This window comes from Heptranchias perlo, chromosome 22, assembly GCF_035084215.1.
Source record: "Heptranchias perlo isolate sHepPer1 chromosome 22, sHepPer1.hap1, whole genome shotgun sequence".
Lineage (NCBI taxonomy): Eukaryota > Metazoa > Chordata > Chondrichthyes > Hexanchiformes > Hexanchidae > Heptranchias > Heptranchias perlo.
This window is the reverse complement of record NC_090346.1, coordinates 19,241,160-19,265,052: the sequence shown is the minus strand read 5'-3', so window position 1 is coordinate 19,265,052 and position 23,893 is coordinate 19,241,160. Positions and strand designations below refer to the sequence as shown.

Sequence of the window (23,893 nt, the reverse complement as noted above, 5' to 3'; positions counted from 1 at the left end):
CTCTACTACCCTTTCAGACACTGAGTTCCAGACCCCCAGCACCCTCTGGGTGAAAACGTTTCTCCTCAACTCCCCTCTAATCCTTCTACCAATTACTTTAAATCTATGCCTCCTGGTTATTGACCTCTCTGCTAAGGGAAATAGATCCTTCCTATCCACTTTACCTAGGCCCCTCATAATTTTATACACCTCAATTAACTCACCCTTCAGCCTCCTCTGTTCCAATGAAAACAACCCCAGCCTATCCAATCTTTCCTAATAGCTAAAATTCTCCAATCCTGGCAACATCCTCATCAATCTCCTCTGTCCCCTCTCTAGTGCAATCTCATCTTTCCTGTAATGTGGCGATCAGAACTGTACGCAGTACCCCAGCTGTGGCCTAACTAGTGTTTTATACAGTTCTAGCATCACTTCCCTATCCTCTTCACTGTTTACTACATTTCTGAGTTTTGTGTCATCTACAAACTTTGAAATTATGCCCTGTATACCCAAGTCCAGGTTATTAATATATATCAAAAAGAGCAGTGGTCCTAATACCAACCTCCGAGGCACACCACTGTATACTTCGCTCCAGTCTGAAAAAGAACCATTCACCACTACTCTCTGCTTTCCGTCTTAGCCAATTTCGTATCCATGCTGCCACTGCCCCTCAATCAAGTTTGTCAGACACAATTTGCCTTTACCAAACCCGTGATGGCTGTCATTTATTAACCCACATTTTTTCCAAGTGAGAATTAATTTTGTCCCGGATTATGATCTCTCGAAGTTTCTCCACCACTAATGTTAGGCTTACTGGCCAGTAGTTATTGGGTTTATCCCTCTCCCCTTTTTTAAAACAGGGATGTAACATTTGCGACTTTCCAGTCCTCTGGCTCCACTCCCATATCCAAAGAGTCTGGCTAGATCCTCTGCTATTTCCACCCTTAATTCCCTCAGTAACCTAGGACGCATCCGGACCAGGTGACTTTTCTACTTTGAGCGCTACCAACCTTTTAATTACCTCCTCTTTAGCTATTGTTATCCTATCCAATTTCTCTACCACCTCCTCCTTTACTGTAACATTGGCAGGATCCTCCTTTGTGAAGTTAGATGCAAAGTACTCATTTAGTACCTCAGCCATGCCTTTGCCTCTACAAGAAGATTTCCTTTTTGGTCCCTTTATTGGCGCCACCATTCCTTTGACTATCCTTTAACTCTTGTACATTTATAAAAGAATTTAGCGTTTCCCTCTAATATTTTCTAATACATTCACTTTGCCCCTCTCATTCCCTTTTTCAGTTCTCCTCTGCACTTTCTGTATTCTGCTTGATTCTCTACCTTATTATGAAGCTAACATTTATCATAAGCCTAGTTTTCAGTTTCATTTTAATCCTAATTTCTTTAGTTAATTGAGGAGCACTAGCTTTGGATGCCCTTCCATTCCCCATCATAGGAACACAGTCTAAACTGAACAATGCCTCCCTTTGTTCAATTCTTTTTTACCTGCCAATCTTTGTTTCCAATCCACCTGGGCCAGATCTCTTTTCAATTCAATGAAATTAGCCCTCTTCCAGTTGAGTATCTTCACCTTTGATTGTTCCTTGTCCTTTTCCATAACTACTCTAAACCTGATCATATTGTTATCTCTGTTTCCCAAATACCACTGGTAACATGCTCCACTTTCCCCGTTTTGTTCCCCAGAACTAGATCCAGCACTGCTTCCTCCCTCACTGGGCTCGAAACACACTGATCAAGAAAGTTCTTCTGAACACATTTCAGGAATTCCTCTCCCTACATTGCCTTTTATGCTATTTTTTTTTCTAAGTCTATATTAGGACAATTGAAGCCCCCAATTATCATTACTTTATTATATTTACATCTTTATGAAATTTGCTTGCTGATTTGATCCCCCATCTCCTTCTACTATTTGATGGTCTATACAGCCAGTAGCATTACAGCTCCTGTTATGCTCCTCAACTCTAAACAAATAGATTCTGTCTTTGAACCCACAAACACACCATCCCTTTCCAGGGCTGTAACAATATCTCAGAGGATTCCTGCACTGCCTGCCCCTTCTTCTTCCTACCATGCCGGATGGACTCCCACTCACTCTCCTGAACTCTGTGGATGCGGAGTGACCACTCTGAAACATGCGATCTGAAAAACTTTCAGCCTCCTATATGCCCTGTAGTGACATCTCCTTCCCCACCTGCACCTAATTCCCACTCTCACTAAATTCCCGTTTTAAAGTCTTCACTCTGTTAGCAGGTCACTTTGCTATGCTCTCTGAGTTATCAGTTTTGCTCATAAGTATAATTTTATGAGTGTACACTAATAAAATGCACCTTGTTTCTTAGTGTACACTAAAGATGATGCACATTGAGCTTACATTAGACCATTGCTAATTTATAGTCTCATTATATAAATTATGCACAATGCATTCAATTTTATGTGATTTCTAGCTCATATTATGTTTCTGGGTATTAGGAAGGGAGCTATACCACAGTCAGTTTCAAGGTTTCCTTACCTTTTATTTCTTTGAATAGCACTGCGTGTCACATATATGGTAAATACTAAGACCAGAAATGCAAGGACAGCACTTAATCCTATGACCACAGCAGAACGAGCTGATGTTTTGGGCTCCTCCACAGGAACTAAAAGAAAATGACATAAATGTAACTTGCTGTTTGTTGGAGTATTTACTGGTAGTATCAAACTTCAACTGCTTTGTGCTGAAATGTACAATTGCCATTAAAGGGCCACATCACCTTGCAATATAAAAATTGAGAGTAAATCAGTTCATCAACTTGGAGTTACCTCGCTCTCTCTTTCATGCATGCACACACTTTCTCATATAGATAAGCAGATCTCCAGTGGCATTGCTCATGGTAAATTGAAATATATGATGTTTTTTACAGTTGGGAGCATTTTACCATTTAATGTACAGCATATTATTCTGCTAAGATAGCCTGCCTTTCATGACAAGGAGGTTTAATTGCTATGAATAAACACAACCTGAGGTCACTGAATGTTGAATTGCTGTTTGGTCAGGGATCTTTGCAGGTTGGAATGTGCTTGTCATTTTCAGCTGCAGTGAAGAAGCACCAGCATTACAATATTCCAGTATTGTTAAAGATATAAAACAACCTTAAAATCTTGGGTGCTTCTGAGTTGCAGTCCAGGCACGCCCAAAATTACACCTGGAGGACGTCTGACCCAATATTGGTTCTGGCCATTTTTCAGGCATGTGGAGACGTGACAGGCGCAAAAAGCTCACTGAGATAATATTAAAGAGGCCCGAGATTCCCGGTTGGGGCACCTGCTCAGTATATCGTGCCCATTTCAGGCCCAAAAATAGGCCTGAAGGAATTTCCATCCCATTGTAAATTTCACCTAAACTTGTGGGCCAATTGGAGCAAGTGTCAGTGGGGGAGCATTTAGGGAGCAGTGATCATAGTATCATAAGGTTTAGAATAGCTATGGAAAAGAACACGGACAACTCTAAAGTTAAAATACTCAATTGGAGGAGGGCCAATTTTAGTGGGATGAGAACAGATCTGGCCCGGGTAAATTGGAATCAAAGATTGGCAGGCAAAACTGTAATTGAACAATGAGTGGCCTTTAAAGAGGAGATGGTTCGGGTACAGTCTGGGTACATTCCCATGAGGGAGAAAGGTAGGGCAACTAAAGCCAGAGCTCCCTGGATGACAAAAGAGATAGTGAGTAAGATGAAGTGGAAAAAAAGGGGCATATGACAGATGTCAGGTTGATAATACAAGTGAGAACCAGGTAGAATATAGAAAGTCCAGAGGGGAAGTGAAAAAGGAAATAAGAGGGGCAAAGAGTATGATAATAGACTGGTGGCAAACATAAAAGGGAGTCCAAAAGTCCTCTACGTGCATGTAAATAGTAAATGGGTAGTAAGAGGAGGGTGGGGCTGATTAGGGACCAAAAAGGAGATCTACTCATGGAGGCAGAGGGCATGGCTGAGGTACTAAATGAGTACTTTGCATCTGTTTTTACCAAGGAAGAAGATCTGCTAGAGTCTCAGTAAAGGAAGATATAGTTGAGATACTGGATGGGCTAAAAATTGATAAAGAAGTGTTACCAGAAAGGCTAGCTGTACTTAAAGTAGATAAGTCACCTGGTCCGGATGGGATGCATCCTAGGTTGCTGAGGGAAGTAAGGGTGGAAATTGCGGAGGTACTGGCCATAATCTTCCAAACATCCTTAGATACGGGGAGTAGTGAACAGTGAGGAGGATAGTGATAGACTTCAAGAGAATATAGACAGGCTGGTGGCATTAGCGGACACGTGGCAGATGAAATTCAATGCAGAAAAATGCGAAGTGATACATTTCGGTAGGAAGAACGAGGAGAGGCAATATAAACTAGAGGGCACAATTCTAAAAAGGGTACAGGAACAGAGAGATCTGGGGTTATATGTGCACAAATCGTTGAAGGTGGCAGGGCAGGTTGAGAAAGCGGTTAAAAAAGCATACAGGATCCTGGGCTTTATAAATAGAGGCATAGAGCACAAAAGTAAGGAAGTCATGATGAACCTTTATAAAACACTGGTTCGGCCACTACTGGAGTATTGTGTTCAGTTCTGGGCACCGCACTTTAGGAAAGATGTGAAGGCCTTATAGAGGATGCAGAAGAGATTTACTAGAATGATTCCAGGGATGAGGGACTTTAGTTATGTGGATAGACTGGAGAAGTCTGGATTGTTCTCCTTGGAACAGAGAAGGTTGCAAGGAGATTTGATAGAGGCATTCAAAATCATGGGACGTCTAGTCAGAGTAGATTGAGAGAAACTGTTCCCATTGGTGGAAGAACCAGAGCGCATATATTTAAAGTGATTGACAAAGGAACCAAAGGTGGCATGAGGAAAAACTTTTTTACTCAGCGAGTGGTTAGGATCTGGAATGCACTGCCTGAGGGGGTGGTGGAGGCAGATTCAATCGTGGCCTTCAAAAGGGAACTGGATAAGTACCTGAAAAGAAAAAATTTGCAGGGCTACGGGGATAGGGCAGGGGAGTGCGACTAGCAGGATTGCTCTTGCATAGAGCCGGCACTCGATGGGGCGAATGACCTCCTTCTGTGCTGTAACCTTTCTATGATTCTATAAACTGATTTGGTAACAACATCCTTGCAGAAAGGATAAATAGAGCAGTGGAGGAGATTTAAATTTACATGGGGAGGGGAAGGAATAAATAAAAGATCAAGAAGAAATGAACTTAACTGCAGAAGGATCAAATAAGAAAAGTAAACCTGTGAAGGAAGGAAGGATATATATAGATATATACACATATATACATATACACACACACAAGCATTTGCAAGGTGACTGAACTCAATGCTACTGTGACAGTGGGAGCTACGTTTTAATAAGAATTTCAGAAACACTCAGTTGTAATATATTGCTTCAGTAAAATTGCTGCATTACAGTGATAAGTGAACCACCATTGTGTTCAGACCGCAGCATCAGGAACTGCATTCCAGATCCTGGACATCCAATGACTAATTCCACAGTGGACTTACTAGTACTGTCACATAAGATGAATTAGGAAAACATCTAAGTATGATAGTTGACATTCAAAGAGTAACATTTAGGCAAAATGCAGGGGTTTATAGGTGTATCCATAGAATTTATGGAGGTGCAGCTGACACTTAGTGACCAGATATGGTGTATAGTGTTTTTTTTTATTCGTTCATGGGATGTGGGCCTCGCTGGCAAGGCCAGCATTTATTGCCCATCCCTAATTGCCCTTGAGAAGGATGGTGAGCCGCCTTCTAGAACCGCTGCAGTCCGTGTGGTGAAGGTTCTCCCACAGTGCTGTTAGGTAGGGAGTTCCAGGATTTTGACTCAGCGACGATGAAGGAACAGCGATATATTTCCAAGTCAGGATGGCGTGTGACTTGGAGGGGAACATGCAGGTGGTGGTGTTCCCATGTGCCTGCTGCCCTTGTCCTTCTAGGTGGTAGAGGTCACAGTTTGGGAGGTGCTGTGGAAGAAGCCTTGGCGAGTTTGCTGCAGTGCATCCTGTGGATAGTACACACTGCATCCATGGTGCGCCGGTGGTGAAGGGAGTGAATGTTTAGGGTGGTGGATGGTTGCCAATCAAGTGGGCTGCTTTGCCCTGGATGGTGTCGAGCTTCTTGAGTGTTGTTGGAGCTGCACTCATCCAGGCAAGTGGAGAGTATTCCATCACACTCCTGACTTGTGCCTTGTAGATGGTGGAAAGGCTTTTGGGGAGTCAGGAGGTGAGTCACTCGCCGCAGAATACCCAGCCTCTGACCTGCTCTTGTAGCCACAGTATTTATGTGGCTGGTCCAGTTAAGTTTCTGATCAATGGTGACCCCCAGGATGTTGATGGTGGGGAATTCGGTAATGACAATACCGTTGAATGTCAAGAGGAGGTGGTTAGATTCTCTCTTGTTGGAGATGGTCATTGCCTGGCACTTGTCTGACATGAATGTTGCTTGCCACTTATCAGCCCAAGCCTGGATGTTGACCAGGTCTTGCTGCATGGAGGCGTGGACTGCTTCATTATCTGAGGGGTTGCGAATGGAACTGAACACTGTACAGTCATCAGCGAACATCCCCATTTCTGACCTTATGATGGAGGGAAGGTCATTGATGAAGCAGCTGAAGATGGTTGGGCCTAGGACACTGCCCTGAGGAACTCCTGCAGCAATGCCCTGGGGCTGAGGTGATTGGCTTCCAACAACCACTACCATCTTCCTTTGTGCTAGGTATGACTCCAGCCACTGGAGAGTTTTCCCCCTGATTCCCATTGACTTCAATTTTACTAGGGCTCCGTGGTGCCACACTCGGTCAAATGCTGCCTTGATATCAAGGGCAGTTACTCTCACCTCACCTCTGAATTTCAGCTCTTTTGTCCATGTTTGGACCAAGGCTGTAATGAGGTCTGGAGCTGAGTGGTCCTGGCGGAACCCAAACTAAGCATTGGTGAGTAAGTGCCGCTTGATAGCACTGTCGACGACACCTTCCATCACTTTTCTGATGATTGAGAGTAGACTGATGGGGCAGTAATTGGCCGGATTGGATTTGTCCTGCTTTTTGTGAACAGGACATACATGGGCAATTTTCCACATTGTTGGGTAGATGCCAGTGTTGTAGCTGTACTGGAACAGTTTGGCTAGAGGTGCGGCTAGTTCTGGAGCATAAGTCTTCAGCGCTACAGCCGGGATGTTGTCGGGGCCCATAGCCTTTGCTGTATCCAGTGCACTCAGCCGTTGCTTGATATCACGTGCAGTGAATCGAATTGGCTGAAGACTGGCTTCTGTGATGTTGGGGATATTGGGAGGAGGCCGAGATGGATCATCTACTCAGCACCTCTGGCTGAAGATGGTTGCAAACGCTTCAGCCTTGTCGTTTGCACTCACATGCTGGACTCCACCATCAATGAGGATGAGGATGTTTGCAGAGCCTCCTCCTCCCGGTAGTTGTTTAATTGTCCTCCACCATTCACGACTGGTTGTGGCAGGACTGCAGGGCTTTGATCTGATCCATTGGTTGTCGAATCGCTTCGCTGTCTATAGCCTGTTGCTTCTGCTGTTTAGCATGCATGTAGTCCTGAGTTGCAGCTTCACCAGGTTGGCACCTCATTTTTAGGTACGCCTGGTGCTACTCCTGGCATGCTATTCTACACTCCTCATTGAACCAGGGTTGATCCCCTGGTTTGTTGGTAATGGTAGAGTGAAGAATATGCCGGGCCATGAGGTTACAGATTGTGCTGGAATACAAATCTGCTGCTGCTGATGGCCCACAGCACCTCATGGATGCCCAGTTTTGAGCTGCTAGATCTGTTCCAAATCTATCCCATTTAGCACAGTGGTAGTGCCACACAACACGTTGGATGGTGTCCTCACTGTGAAGACGGGAGTTCGTCTCCATGAGGACTGTGCGGTGGTCACTCCTACCAATACTGTCATGGACAGATGCATCTGCGACAGGTAGATTGGTGAGGACGAGGTCGAGTAGGTTTTTCCCTCACCACCTCCACAGGCCCAGTCTGGCAGCTATGTCCTTCAAGACTCGGCCAGCTTGGTCAGTAGTGGTGCTACCGAGCCACTCTTGGTGATGGACATTGAAGTCCCCCACCCAGAGTACATTCTGTGCTCTTGCTACCCTCAGTGCTTCCTCCAAGTGGTGCTCAACATGGAGGAGGACTGATTCATCAGCTAAGGGAGGGCGGTAGGTGGTAATCAGCAGGAAAGTTCCTTGCCCACGTTTGACCTGATGCCATGAGATTTCATGGGGTCCGGAGTCAATGTTGAGGACTCCCAGGGCCACTCCCTCCTGACTGTATACCACTGTACCACCACCTCTGGTGGGTCTGTCCTGCCGGTGGGACAGGACATACCCAGGGATGGTGATGGAAGAGTCTGGGACGTTGGCTGAAAGGTATGATTCTGTGAGTATGGCTATGTCAGGCTGTTGCTTGACTAGTCTGTGGGACAGCTCTCCCAATTTTGGCACAAGTCCCCAGATGTTAGTGAGGAGGACCTTGCAGGGTCGACTGGGCTTGGTTTGCTTTTGTTGTGTCCGGTGTCTAGTGGTCCGATGCCGGGTGGTCCGTCCGGTTTTATTCTTATTATGACTTTTCGTAGCGAGATTTTACAACTGAGTGGCTTGCTAGGCCATTTCAGAGGGCGATTAAGAATCAACCACATTGCTGTGGGTCTGGAGTCACATATCGGCCAGACCGGGTAAGGACGGCAGGTTTCCTTCGCTAAAGGATATTAATCCATTATGGTTATCGTGCTTTTCAAATAGTGGAATGAAAAGGGTTCAGTCAAGCTTCAGATCATCAAGCTCGGAAGATAGGTAAAGGAATCAAACCTATTTTCATTAGAAATAGAAACTTGTGGTGCAGTTACATTGCATATAGCAGCCTTTTGCTTCATCTTGGGGCAGGGGTCAGGCTTTGTTGCAGTGTAGGAACTGGAAATTGGAGTAGAACCATTCTGCTTGGTGTCTGCTCCTGGACAACAGTCATGGCAAGTTCTGACTTCAGTTTGGGGCATGCATGGAGGAGTTCATGGGTGCTCCCAGAAATCCCCTCAGATATGCAACAGCAATAGCCAGCAGTAGCTACATCTGCAGAATGCTATTCTGAGTCATGTGGGCCACAGTGCCAAATTTAAATATAATCAACCCCAGAAGGATCAATAGCTGTTAGAATTGGGGGCTCACCATCAAGAGAATTTCATCTTTTGTAGGATGCAATAAAAAAATCAATCTAATTGCAATATATTATGTAAAATGAACATTTACAATGTGTAGCACTATTAGTAATTACATGGCTGCTGTTACTAACTTGCAGGAATGCTGTCAAACGATGGTATGAGTTGACATTTTAAAATGTATTAGTCAGCATACTATTGAAAGTAAGTAATGTATCTTCCTCTTAATGTTACAGGTTGCACGTAAATGTCACCCACAGAAAGAATTCACTCAATACCTGGCTTTCCTGTTACTTTGTCAAATGAATCTACCAGCATCCCATCAGTGAATACCAACGATCCATTGTGAGGTTCAGGCTTGACTCCTAATAACTTGCACATCAAAGGATATATATGAATACTGTCAAAAGGTTCTGCCAGATAAGCACTCTTAAAATCTGGGCCAAAAGCTCGGAAAATCATCTTCATGTCCATTTCTTCATTGTCAAATCCATGATCTCCTTTATTGAAGTAAATTATGATTCTCTGAAATGATAAATGGTCATTTGATGAACTTGTCACTGGCTTTCACATTCTTCAGACAGTGCAGCAGTAGATTTCTGCTACTACTGCATCCTGTTTCCAGAAATTTGCTAGTCTTGTGTTTTAAACTAACCAAATGTATGATCACTTCCCTGAACTTGAAGTCTTATTGTTCATGGTAAAAAGTGTTTACTTTTAACATCTTGCCTTCCCTACCATTTTTTTTTGCCTCACCCTTTTCTCCTGAAGTTGACACTTTGCTAGGGTATGGTTGCTCCCTGGTCTCCTTGCCAAGCAGCCATTATTCATGTGTCAGCCTGGACGGTGTAGCTTATTTCACTGATCTTGATCCAGTTCTCATCTGATGTCGACACATGCATTTTTAATTGGGTCACAATCAGGAGTGGGAATCCAAATGATATTCCCTTTCTTAAGTTGTAATAACCGTTTAAATAATGAATTAACCACTTTGTTAATGTAGTCGGGTGGTAAAGTATTTGTAAGACATGAGTTGGGACCTACACTTTTCTACACATAAGTTCCCAATCTCAGCCCGGCCTTCCAGAGGAAGGAAAACCAAATCAGAGGGCTAGCCAACATGAATGGTTCTCTTGCAGAATGATTCTATTTCAAGGCACTCTGGAGCAGGGTTTCTTTCTTCCCTCAGTCTGGGAACGCTGTGGCAAAGGATGCCTCAGCAGGGCAAGAAAATAGCTGAAAAAATGGGTGTGCAGAATTAAGAAAGAAATAGCCTTGCTTTGCTATTTTGTTATTTCGTTGCTGCCTGAAAATGTGGCTATTTAAGGACTGAGAAGAATGGCAAAATTCAAGATGGAATCAGTAAATATGGGAATCGTTTGGAACAGAAGTTGTTTGTAGAAAAGCAATAAAAGAAATAAACACTTTCTAGAGGGTCACACTTTCAGATCATTTACTATTTAACTTACACAGAAAACAAAGATTCACTAGCTTTGATTGTATTACATTTTTCTCAGACATCATATCTATAGCCTTTATTCCCTTATATAATTAAAAAGATACAAATACACTTACCCCATTTACGTTATAGCCAAGATCTCCATAAACAAGGATTGGCAAAACACGATCATTTTTACTATAATGAAATCTCTCAGGAAATTCCTCCACTTTATACACTTTTAGATGAGGATGTGCATTCTTTAGTGCCTGGTAGACTTCTTCTGTCTTCCCTTCCTTTGGTAAAAGCATCCCAAAGCCTCCATAGTCTAATAACTCAAGCTTAATATTTTTAAAACTGACAAATTTTGACAGCCTGATTTCATCGACTTCAGGGGCTTTCTTTATTGTTGTCATCCCGTGGTCTGAAGTTATTATAACATTTAGTCGATCCTTCAAGTTGTGCCTCTCAATACTGTCTAGTAGGTAACCAACGGTTCTATCAATCTGTCGAATTATATCACGCCTCTGCTGTGTCTCTGGTCCTACTTTGTGGCCAACATTATCAGGCTCTCCATAGTAAAGAGTTACAAAATCAAAGTCTTCCTTTTCAAACCATTCCATGACTATATCAATGTTTATTCTCCATTCTGACTCATTAGCATCTGGGTGAGTAAGTGATTCCCCCAAAGATCTGTACACTGCTTGTCCACCGTAAGTCACATTTCCTCCTGGATATTGAAATGATGCAACTTTTTTCCCCTGTGAGAAGAATTCAAAAAATTTCTTATTATTTTTTTTCTTATTCAGGAAAATATCCTCAGCAACAAAAAGACTTGGGACACTGGCACCAGTACTGGGACAGGAAGGAACTGTACCGCTGGGATGGGCTCCACCTGAACCGGAATGGGACCAGAGTCCTAGCAGAAAGGATAAATAGGGTAGTGCATAATGCTTTAAACTAGTAAGATGGGGGAAGGGGTCTGGTAGCAAGAACAAAAGCTTAAAACAGGAGATGAGTGTAAAAGTCAGACCAGAGTAAGGAATAAACAAAACAAACGGTCAAGGTACAAATACAGTTGTAAAACAGAAGTATAAAAGGACTGATAAAAATAAAGTAAAAGGAACAACTATTAAAGATGAATTAAACTGCCTGTACAGCAATGTACACAGCGTCCAAAATAAAACAGGGGAACTGGAGGCAATAATCCATAGCAAGGAATCAGATGTAGTAGGAATAAAGAACAGACTAAATATTGGCAACTAAATATTGCAAATTATAACATAATCAGAAAGGATAGGGGAGGAAGAGGGGGGGTGGAGTAGCTGTACTAATTAGAGATCACATAATGGCAGCAGAAAAAAGAGACATAACTAACAGATGGATAGAAACAGAATCCATATGGATTGAAATAAAAGATAAGGATTGATCACACTAATAGGGGTATAGTACAAACCACCTAATAGTGGAAATGAGGCGGAAGAAGAAATATGTGAAATGAGTAAAGGACGTAGAATAATAATCATGGGAGATTTTAACTATCCTCAAATAAACTGGCAAGAGGTAGGTAAAGGGGTACTGGGAATGAAGTTTTTACAATGTGTCCAGCACTCCTTTCTTACCCAATATGTAAAAAGCCCAAGAGAGGAAACACTGCTGGATCTAGTAATGGGAAATGAACCCATCATTTCCCATTACTAGATCCAGCTCAACACCATCCAGGACAAAGCAGCCCACTTGATTGGCCATCTTAAACATTCACTCCCTTCACCACCGGCACACCATGGCTGCAGTGTGTACCATCTACAAGATGCACTGCAGCAACTCGCCAAGGCTTCTTCCACAGCACCTTCCAAACCCACGACCTCGACCACCTAGAATGACAAGGGCAGCAGGCGCATGGGAACACCACCACCTGCACATTCCCCTCCAAGTCACACACCATCCCGACTTGGAAATATATTGCCGTTCATTCAACATCGCTGGGTCAAAATCCTGGAACTCCCTACCTAACAGCACTGTGGGAGAACCTTCACCACATGGACTGCAGCGGCTCAAGAAGGCAGCTCACCTCCACCTTCTCAAGGGCAATTAGGGATGGGCAATAAATGCTGGCCTTGCCAGCGCACCCACATGGATGAATTAAAAAAAAATGGACCAGAACAGATAAGAGAAGTAAGCATAGGGGAACATAGCGATCACTAGCAATAGCGACCTCAACAAAAGGTTTAAGATAAACATTGAGAAGGACATAAGTAAGACAAAGACCAAAGACCATCAGCTGAGGCGGCGGAGCAGAGGAGCGACCCATAAAAAGGCTGGAATCAGGAGCACAGGATCAGCTGAGGCAGCGGAGCAGAGGAGCGACCCATAAAAAGGCAGGAGTCAGGAGCACAGGTCCAGCTGAGGCAGCGGAGCAGAGGAGCGGCCCATAAAAAGGCAGGAGTCAGGAGCACAGGTCCAGCTGAGGCAGCGGAGCAGAGGAGCGACCCATAAAAAGGCGGGAGTCAGGAGCACAGGTCCAGCTGAGGCAGCGGAGCAGAGGAGCGACCCATAAAAAGGCAGGAGTCAGGAGCACAGGTCCAGCTGAGGCAGCGGAGCAGAGGAGCGACCCATAAAAAGGCAGGAGTCAGGAGCACAGGTCCAGCTGAGGAGGGGGAGCAGAGGAGCGACCGAGCGCGAGTGTCAGGGAGAGGAAAAAAAACCCAAAGTGATGTCAGCACAAGGGAAGGAGCTGATTGGCGAGTAGCTGATTGGTGAGTGTTTCTTTTCCTGGTGAGTGTCTTTTTTAAGTCTTTAGTTTATTTTTGTTAAGTTTAGTTAATAATCTAATAAACCGAGGCATGCCAGGGCAACTCAGACCCATCGAATGCACATCTTGTGCCATGTGGGATCTCCAGGACGCTTCCCGTGTCCTGGACAACCACAGGTGCAGGAAGTGTCGTCAGCTTGAGGAGCTCGAGCTCAGGATTTCAGAGCTTGAGTGGCAGCTGGAGTCACACAGTGCATCTGTGAGCCTGAGAGCTACATGGATAGCAAGTTTCAGGAGGTGGTCACCACGCAGCTTAAGAGAGTGCAGGCAGAGAGGGTCTGGGTGACCGCCAGACAGACAAGGAGGACCAGGCAGGTAGTCCAGGTGTCCCCTGAGTGCATCTCACTCTCTAACTAGTATTCATTTCTCAATACTGGTGAGGGAGAGGGTTCCTCTGCAGAGTACAGCCAGAGCCAAGACCATAGCATCATGAGTGGCTCAGCTGTACGGGTGGGAGGAGAAAATTCAGCAGAGCAATAGTGATAGGGGATTCTACAGTTAGGGGAGCAGACAGGCATTTCTGTGGCTGCAGATGTGAGTCCAGGATGGTATGTAGCCTCCCTGGTGCCAGGGTCAAGGATGTCACTGAGCGGCTGCAGAACATTCTGGAGGGGGAGGCTGAACAGCCAGAAAGAGGGATGAGGTCCTGCAGGAAGATTTTAAGGAGTTAGGAAAGAGAGTAAGAAGGAGGACCTCAAAGGTAGTAATCTCCAGATTACTCCCAGTGCCACATGCTAGTGAGTATAGAAATAGGAGGATAGAGCAGGTGACTGCATGGCTGGAGAGATGGTGGAGGAGGGAGGGCTTAAGATTCCTGGGGTATTGGGACCAGTTCTGGGAGAGGTGGGACCTGTACAAGCCGAACGGGTTGCACCTCAACAGGACCGGGACCACTATCCTTGTGGGGAGGTTTGCAAGTGCTGTTGGGGAGGGTTTAAACTAGCTTGGCATAGGGATGGGAACCTGAGCTTAGATTCAGATGGACGGAATCAGAACTGGAGATAGAAGGCAGAAAATTAGTAAGTGACTTAGGAAGGCAGAGGAGACAAAGGTTAGAAAATTATCAGCAAGGGTGTTTGGCAGTGCTTGAAGGTATATACCTCAATGCAAGGAGTATAGTGAATAAGGCAGATGAGCTGAGGGCACAGATAGACACGTGGCAGTATGATATCTTAGCTACAACACTGGCATCTACCCGACAATGTGGAAAATTGCCCACGTATGTCCTGTCCTCAAAAAGCAGGACAAATCCAATCCGGCCAATTACCGCCCCATGAGTCAACTCTCAATCATCAGCAACGTGATGGAAGGTGTCATCAACAGTGCTATCAAGCGGCACTTACTCACCAATAACCTGCTCACCGATGCTCAGTTTGGGTTCTGACAGGACCACTCGGCTCCAGACCTCATTACAGCCTTGGTCCAAATATGGACAAAAGAGCTGAATTCCAGAGGTGAGGTGAGAGTGACTGCCCTTGACATCAAGGCAGCATTTGATCGAGTGTGGCACCAAGGAGCCCTAGTAAAATTGAAGTCAATGGGAATCAGGGGGAAAACTCTCCAGTGGCTGGAGTCATACCTAGCACAAAGGAAGATGGTAATGGTTGTTGGAGGCCAATCATCTCAGCCCCAGGACATTGCTGCAGGAGTTCCTCAGGGCAGTGTCCTAGGCCCAACCATCTTCAGCTGCTTCATCAATGACCTTCCCTCCATCATAAGGTCAGAAATGGGGATGTTCGCTGATGATTGCACAGTGTTCAGTTCCATTTGCAACCCCTCAAATAATGAAGCAGTCTGAGCCCGCATGCAGCAAGACCTGGACAACATCCAGGCTTGGGCTCATAAGTGGCAAGTAACATTCGCGCCAGATAAGTGCCAGGCAATGACCATTTCCAACAAGAGAGAGTCTAAACACCTCCCCTTGACATTCAACGGCATTACCATCGCCGAATCCCCCACCATCAACATCCTGGGGGTCACCCTTGACCAGAAACTTAAAGGGACCAGCCATATAAATACTGTGGCTACAAGAGCAGGTCAGAGGCTGGGTATTCTGCGGCGAGTGACTCACCTCCTGACTCCCCAAAGCCTTTCCACCATCTACAAGGCACAAGTCAGGCGTGTGATGGAATACTCTCCGCTTGCTTGGATGAGTGCAGCTCCAACAACACTCAAGAAGCTTGACACCATCCAAGATAAAGGCAACCATCCACCACCCTAAACATTCACTCCCTTCACCACCGGCGCACTGTGGCTGCAGTGTGTACCATCCACAGGATGCACTGCAGCAACTCGCCAAGGCTTCTTCCACAGCACCTCCCAAACCCGCGACCTCTACCACCTAGAAGGACAAGAGCAGCAGGCACATGGGAACAACACCACCTGCACGTTCCCCTCCAAGTCACACACCATCCCGACTTGGAAATATATCGCCGTTCCTTCATCGTCGCTGGGTCAAAATCCTGGAACTCCCTTCCTAACAGCACTGTGGGAGAACCGTCACCACACGGACTTCAGCGGTTCAAGAAGGCAGCTCACCATCACCTTCTCAAGGGCAATTAGGGATGCGCAATAAATGCCGGCCTCGCCAGCGACGCCCACATCCCATGAACAAATAAAAAAAATTACAGAAACATGGCTTAAAGAGGGGCATGAACATCAGCTCAACGCTCCTGGTTACAGGGGGGGAAAAATTAGTTAAGGGTCCGTTCTGGGCAATGCGCTAACACCCTGCCCCCGACGGACCCTGGGCAGGCAAGACGCAAGTTTGGTCCCAAGGGAGCACTTACCTGTAATTGGCATTCCTTTCCAGGCCTTGCACGTGGAATGAATGAAATTCACACTTTTCACCACCAAAGGGAGCTCCATCTCTTAAAGGGAAGAGTTCCTTAGAAATCTCTTAAAGGTAGCTTGCACCTATTATTTGTATACTGCCTGCATGGAGTCTGAAGAGAGATCAGGCATCGCACACGTAAAACACAGATGCAGATCCCATCCCTATGTTTACACACTGATGAGTTACGTTAAAACATTAATAAAGGTTGCGCACTACTAAATCCCACATCCTCCAATCTGCACACCAGACCTCACCAATCTGCCGATCTGAGTTGGTACCAGGCCTGTGAGAGTGCATGCACCAAGGTTCTCTGCTGATGCACTAGAGGCATTGGGTGCAAGAGGTGGACAGAAGGAGGAACATCCTTTATCCGCAGTTGGGTGGGGGGGGGGGGGCGCAGAGGCCCTCCAGACATATACTCAAAAGGCAGTGGGAGGCAGCGGGGGATGAAGTCAATGCCAGGCACACAGCATCATGAACATGGATGCAGTGCAGGAAGAAGTTCAATGCTTTAACATGAGTGGTCAAGGTGAGTGAGGTCAACTGTCAAGTGGCGTCTCATACCAACAGCACCACGCACTACACCCCCAGTCTCCCACATATCAATAAACTCTTTCCATCAGTACTCAACTCTTCCAATCAGATGCTTCCTCCCACCCTTACACATTACCACTGTTTCAAGCCGCCCACCCACAACTCACAGGCCACACACACTGGCAGCTATTCAACCATGACAGGCACATCATCCAGGCACGCCTCACTTTCTTGCAGGAGAAGGTGGCGCATATCAAGAGACAGCAAGTGGCAGTGACATTTAGCCCCTCGAGCCTGTTCCACCATTAAGTGAGATCATGGTGGACCTGTGACCTAACTCCATTTACCCGCCTTAGCCCCATATCCCTTAATACCCTTGGTTCACAGAAATCTATCAATCTCAGATTTAGAACTCACAAGTGAGCTAGCATCAACTGCCATCTGTAGAAGAGCGTTCCAAACGTCTCCCACCCTTTGCGTGTAGAAGCATTTCCTAACTTCACTCCTGCACGCCCTGGCTCTAAATGTTAGGCGATGTCCCCGCGTCCTAGTATTGAAGTCTAGGAGACCTCCAAAAACAGTTACAAATGTCTCGGCAGCCAGAGGCAATAATCTAGCCACTAACCTGTAAATCCTGCATGGTCCCTTTAAATAGCGACGGAGGGTGGTCCTCCAGGCACTCTAAGACATGTTAAGACTGTGCGTTGAGTTGAGCGTTAAGTCCCAAAACAGTGTCTATCACTTTAAATCAGTGCTGCACACTGATTGAAGCCATTTTCTCCCTACTTTATAAGATTCCAACATTTCTAATCTGCGCCTGCGCAAACTCCTCTACCAAGATGGCATCTGGTGCACGTCACGCAGGAAACGTACGTGCGCATCCAAGACTCCATCTTGGATGTTGGAGAGGCCGTGTAGCGCCGAAACAACAGGCGCTACATGGCCCAATTTAGTGCCCAGGGTTTTCAGATGAGATAGAGAAGAGGATAAAAAAGGAGGGGGGGGGGATGGCAATTTTGGTTAAAGAAACAATTACAGCTGTGAGGAGGGATGATATGTCAGAAGGATCATCAAATGAGGCCAAATGGGTTGAGCTATGGAATAAAAAAGGAGCAGTCACACTACTGGGAGTGCATTATAGATGCCCAAACAGTCAGAGGGAGATAGAAGAGCAAATATGTAGGCAAATTTCTGAGAAGTGCAAAAACAGTAGGGCAGTAATAGTAGGGGATTTCAAATATCCTAATATTAAGTGGGGCACAAACAGTGTGAAGGGTATAGAGGGTGCAGAATTCTTAAATTGCATTCAAGAGAACTTGATAAGCCAGGACCTAGCAAGCCCAACAAGAGAGGGGGCAGTTCTAGATTTAATTTTAGGAAATGAGGCCGGGCAGGTAGAAGGAGTAGCAGTGGGAGAGCATTTTGGTGGCAGTGATCATAATTCAGTTAGTTTTCGAAAAATTTGTTAGTTTTAGTTAGTTGTGGAAAAGGACAAAGATAGAACAGGAGTTAAAGTTCTCAATTGGGGAAAGGCAAATTTTACTAAGCTAAGAAGTGATTTAGCAAAAGTGGACTGGAAACAGCTACTTGAAGGTAAATCAGTGTCAGAGCAGTGGGAGGCATTCAAGGGAGAGATTCAAGAGGCACAGAGTAAACATGTTCCCACAAAGAAATGGGTGGGGCTGCCAAATCTAGTGCCCCCGGATGTCAAGGAGCAAACAGGGTAAGATAAGGCAGGAAAGGAAAGCTTATGTCAGACACTGACAACTCAATACTACAGAAAGCATAGAGGAGTATAAAAAGTGCAGGGGTGAAATGAAGAAAGCAAAGAGAGGGCATGAAAAAATATTGGCAAGTAAAATCATGGAAAACCCAAAGATGTTTTATAAATACATTAAGAGCAAAAGGATAACTAAGGAAAGAGTAGGGCCTATTAGAGACCAAAAAGGTAACCTCGGTGTGGAGGTGGAAGATGTGGGTATGGTTCTTAGTGAGTACTTTGCATCTGACTTCAGAAAAGAGAGGGACGATGCAGACATCATAGTTAAAGAGGAGGAGTGTGAAATATTGGATGGAATAAACTTGGTGGGAGAGGAAGTATTAAGGGGATTAGCATCTTTGAAAGTAGATAAATCACCAGGGCCGGATGAAATGTGTCCCAAGCTGTTAAAAGAAGCAAGGGAGAAAATAGCGGAGGCTCCGACCATTATTTTCCAATCCTCACTGGATACAGGCATGGTGCCGGAGGATTGGAGAACTGCCAACGTTGTGCGGTTGTTTAAAAGGGAGCGAGGGATAGACCGAGTAATTGCAGTCTAGACAGTCTAACCTCGGTGGTGGGCAAATTATTGGAATCAATTCTGAAGGACAGGATAAACCGTCACTTAGAAAAGCACGGAGTGATCAAGGACAGTCAGCGTGGATTTTTTAAGGGGAGGTCATGTCTGATTAAATTGATTGAATTTTTTGAGGAGGTAACAAGGAGGGTCGATGAGGGTAGTGCATTTGACGTAGTCTACATGGATTTTAGCAAGGCTTTTGACGAGGTCCCACATGGCAGACTGGTCAAAAAAGTGCAAGTCCGTGGGATCCAAGGGAAAGTGGCAAGTTGGATCCAAAATTGGCTCAGTGACAGGAAGCAAAGGGTAATGGTCAATGAGTGTTTATGTATCTGGAAGGCTGTTACCAGTGGGGTTCCGCAGGGCTCAGTAATAGGTCTCTTGTTTTTTGTGATCTATATTAATGATTTGGACTTAAATGTAGGGGGCATGAATAAGAAGTTTGCAGATGATACAAAAATTAGCCGTGTTGTTGATAGTGAGGAGGAAAGCTGTAGACTTCAGGAAAATATCAATGGACTGGTCAGGTGGGCAGAAAAGTGGCAAATGGAATTCAATCAGGAGTAGAGTGAGGTAATGCATTTGGGGAGGGCAAACAAGGCAAGGGAATACACAATAAATGGGAGGATACTGAAAGGTGTGGAGGAAGTGAGGGACCTTGGAATGCATGTCCACAGATCCCTGAAGGGAGCAGGACAGGTAGATTAGCTGGTTTAGAAGGCAGATGGAATATTTTCCTTTATTATCTGAGGCAGAGACTATAAGAACAGGGAGGTTATGCTGGAACTGTATAAAACACTGGTTAGGCCACAGCTTGTGTACTGTGTACAGTTCTGGTCACCACATTACAGGAAGGATGTAATTGCACTTGGGAGGGTACAGAGGAGATTTACGAGGATGTTGCCAGGACTGGAGAGTTTTAGCTATGAGGAAAGATTGGATAGGCTGGGATTGTTCTCTTTGGAACAGAGGAGGCTGAGAGGTGAGGTGTACAAAATTATGAGGGGCCTAGATATAGTGGATAGGAAGGACCTATTTCCCTTAGCGGAGAGGTCAATAACCAGGGGGAACAGATTTAAAGTGATTGGTGGAAGGGTTAGTGGGGAGCTGAGGAAAACGTTCTCACCCAGAGGGTGGTGGGGGTCTGGAACTCACTGTCTGAAAGGGTGGTAGAGGCAGAAAGCTTCAAATCATTTAAAAAGTTCTGGATGTGCACCTGAAGTGTTGTGATCTACAGGGCTACGGACCAGGTGCACATCCCATAGAAAGTGGGATCAGGCGTCCCCTGAGAGCATCTCACTCTCTAACCAGTATGAATACTGGTGAGGGAGAGGGTTCCTCTGGGGAGTGCAGCCAGAGCCAAGTGTGGGACCAATATCCTTGCGTGGAGGTTTGCTAGTGCTGTTAAACTAACTTGGCAGGGGGATGGGAACCTGAGAGGAGATTCAGAAGGGAGAGTAACAAAGCTGGAAGTGGAAGGCAGAAAAGTAGTAAGTGAAATTGGAAGGCAGCAGAAACAAAGGCGAGCAGCAAATAAGGTCAAAATAGGAAAAAATGTTAAAAAGACAAAATTAAAGGCAATTTATCTGAATGCACGGAGCATTCGCAACAAGGTAGATGAATTGACGGCATAAATAGAAGTAAACGCGTATGTTCTAATTGCTATTACAGAGACGTGGCTGCAGGGTGACCAAGGCTGGGAACTGAATATTCAACGATATTCGACATTTAGGAAGGACAGGCAAAAAGAAAAAGGAGGTGGGGTAGCACTGTTAATAAAGGATGAGCTCAGTACAATAGTAAGAAAGGATCTTGGGCTCAGAAGATCAAGATGTAGAATCAGTTTGGGTGGAGCTAAGAAACAGCAAGGGGCAGAAAATATTGGTGGGAGTTGTTTATAGGCCAACAAACAGTAGTAGTAATGTTGGGGATGGTATAAAGTAGAAAATTAGAAGTGCATATAACAAGGGTAATACAGTAATCACGGGGGCCCTTAATCCACATATAGATTGGGCAAACCAAATTAGCACTAATACTGTGGAAGGCGAATTCCTGGAATGTATACAAGATGGTTTTCTAGATCAGTATGTTGAGGAACCAACCAGGGGACAGGCTATTTCAGATCAGGCAATGAGAAAGGGTTAATTAATAACCTTGTTGTAAAGGAGCCCTTAGGGAAGAGTGATCCTAATATGATAGAATTCTTCATTAAGTTTGAAAGTGATGTCGTTCAATACGAAATTAGGGTCTTAAATCCAAACAAAAGGAAACTATGAAGGTATGAGGCGCAATTTGGCTATGGTTGATTGGGGAACTACATTAAAAGGTATGACAGTAGACAGGCAATGGCTAGCATTTAAAGAATTGATACATAATTTGCAACAAATATATATTTCTTTAAGGCACAAAAACCCAGCAGAAAAAGTGGTCCAACCGTGGCTAACAAGAGAAATTAAAGATCGTATTAAATCAAAGGAAGAGGCATATAAAGTTGCCAGAAAAAGCAGTAAGCCTGAGGATTGGGAGCATTTTAGAATTCAGCAAAGGAGGACCAAGAAATTGATAAAGAAAGGGAAAATAGAATATGAGAGTAAATTAGCGGGAAACATAAAAATGGACTGTAAAAACTCTTCTATAGGTATATAAAAAGGAAAAGAGTGGCAAAGGTAAATGTGGGTCCCTTACAGACAGAGACAGAAGAATTTATAATGGGGAATAAGGAAATGGCAGAGAAATTAAACAAATACTTTGTGTCTATCTTTACAATAGAAGACACAAAAAACCTTCCAGAAATACTATATACAAGGGTCTGGCGAGAGTGAGGAACTGAAGGAAATTAGTATTAGTAAAAAAATAGTATTAGAGAAATTAATGGGACTGAAAGTTGATAAATCCCAAGGGCCTGATGATCTACATCCCAGGATTTTGAAAGAGGTGGCTATAGAGATAGTGGATGCATTGATTGTCATCTTCCAAAATTCTATAGATTCTGGAACGGTTCCTGCAGATTGGAGGGTAGCAAATGTAACCCCACTATTTAAGAAAGGAGGGAGACAGAAAACAGGGAACTACTGACCTGTTAGCCTGACATCAGTAGTGGGGAAAATGCTAGAATCTATTATAAACGATGTGATAACAGGACACTTAGAAAATAATAATAGGATTTGGCAGAGTCAACATGGATTTATGAAAGGGAAATCATGTTTGACAAACCTATTGGAGTTCTTTGAGGATGTAACTCGTCGAATAGATAGATAAGGGGGAACCAGTGGATGTGGTGTATTTGGATTTTCAGAAGGCTTTCGATAAGGTCCCACACAGGAAGTTGGTGAACAAAGTTAGAGCACATGGAATTGTGGGTAATATACTGGCATGGATTGAGAATTGGTTAACAGACAGAAAACAGAGAGTAGGAATAAACGGGTCTTTTTCAGGTTGGCAGACTGTGACTAGTGGGGTACTGCAGGGATCGGTGCTTGGGCCCCAGCTATTCACAATCTATGTCAATGATTTGGATGAGGGGACCAAATGTAATATTTCCAAGTTTGCTGGTGACACAAAACTGGGTGGGAATGTGAGTTGTGAGGAGGATGCAAAGAGGCTTCAAGGGGATATAGACAGGCTAAGTGAGTGGGCAAGAACGTGGCAGATGGAATATAATGTGGAAAAATGTGAAGTTATCCACTTTGGTAGGAAAAACAGAAATGCAGAGTACTTTTTAAATGGTAAGAGATTGGGAAATGTTGATGTTCAAAGGGACCTGGGTGTCCTTGTACATGAGTCACTGAAAGCTAACATGCAGGTGCAGCAAGCAATTAGGAAGGCAAATGGTATGTTGGCCTTTATTATAAGAGGATTTGAGTACAGGAATAAAGATGTCTTACTGCAATTATATATGGCCTTGGTGAGACCGGACCTAGAGTATTGTGTACCTAAGAAAGGATATACTTGCCATAGAGGGAGTGCAACGAATGTTCACCATACTGATTCCTGGAATGGCGGGATTGTTGAATGAGGAGAGATTGAGTAGACTAGGCCTGTATTCTCTAGAGTTTAGAAGAATGAGAGGTGATCTCATTGAAACATACAAAATTCTTACAGGGCCTGACAGGGTAGATGCAAAGAGGATGTTTCCCCTGGCTGGGGAATCTAGAACCAGGGGTCACAGTCTCAGAATAAAGGGTTGGCCATTTAGAACTGAGATGAGGAGAAATTTCTTCACTCAGAGGGTGGTGAATCTTTGGAATTCTCTACCCCAGAGGGCTGTGAAGGCTCAGTCATTGAGTACATTCAAAATAGAGATCAACAGATTTCTAGATATTAAAGGCATCAAGGGATATGGGGATGATGCAGGAAAATGGCAATGAGGTAGAAGATCAGCCATGATCTTGTTGAATGGCGAAGCAGGCTCGAGGGGTCGGATGGCCTACTCCTGCTCCTATTTCTTATGTTAATGGACTCATGAAACTTTATATAATAACTTGCGTTTTGAAATTGTACCACTGTTTCTATACCCAAGGCCAGTGTGACCTCAGCTGTATAAAGAAATGTTGCTGGGGTTGGTCCAGGATTTTAATAAAGGGAATGCAGGCCAGCACTTAGATGAATTATGGCCGCCAGCCATAATTCATCACTGAAGGGGGTCACATACATAAAGAGGGATTTAGAAGGTTGGATAGGAATATGAGCAACAGCAGATGATGCAGCATAGAACTGAATAGTCATTGAGTCACTGAGAGA

The 23,893-nt window shown here is 44.6% G+C and overlaps 1 protein-coding gene across 1 annotated transcript in view; it reads right to left on the bottom strand.

Moving 5' to 3' along the window:
• zgc:153896 (uncharacterized protein LOC569930 homolog) overlaps positions 1 to 23,893 on the bottom strand; it is a 54,976-nt gene that overhangs the window by 3,419 nt on the left and 27,664 nt on the right. The window contains exons 3-5 of the mRNA XM_068003762.1: positions 10,770 to 11,393; positions 9,473 to 9,719; positions 2,507 to 2,633 (exon numbers count right to left, since the gene is read on the bottom strand). Coding sequence (XP_067859863.1) covers positions 2,507 to 2,633; positions 9,473 to 9,719; positions 10,770 to 11,393 — 998 coding nt within the window. The remainder of the gene's footprint in view (positions 1 to 2,506; positions 2,634 to 9,472; positions 9,720 to 10,769; positions 11,394 to 23,893) is intronic.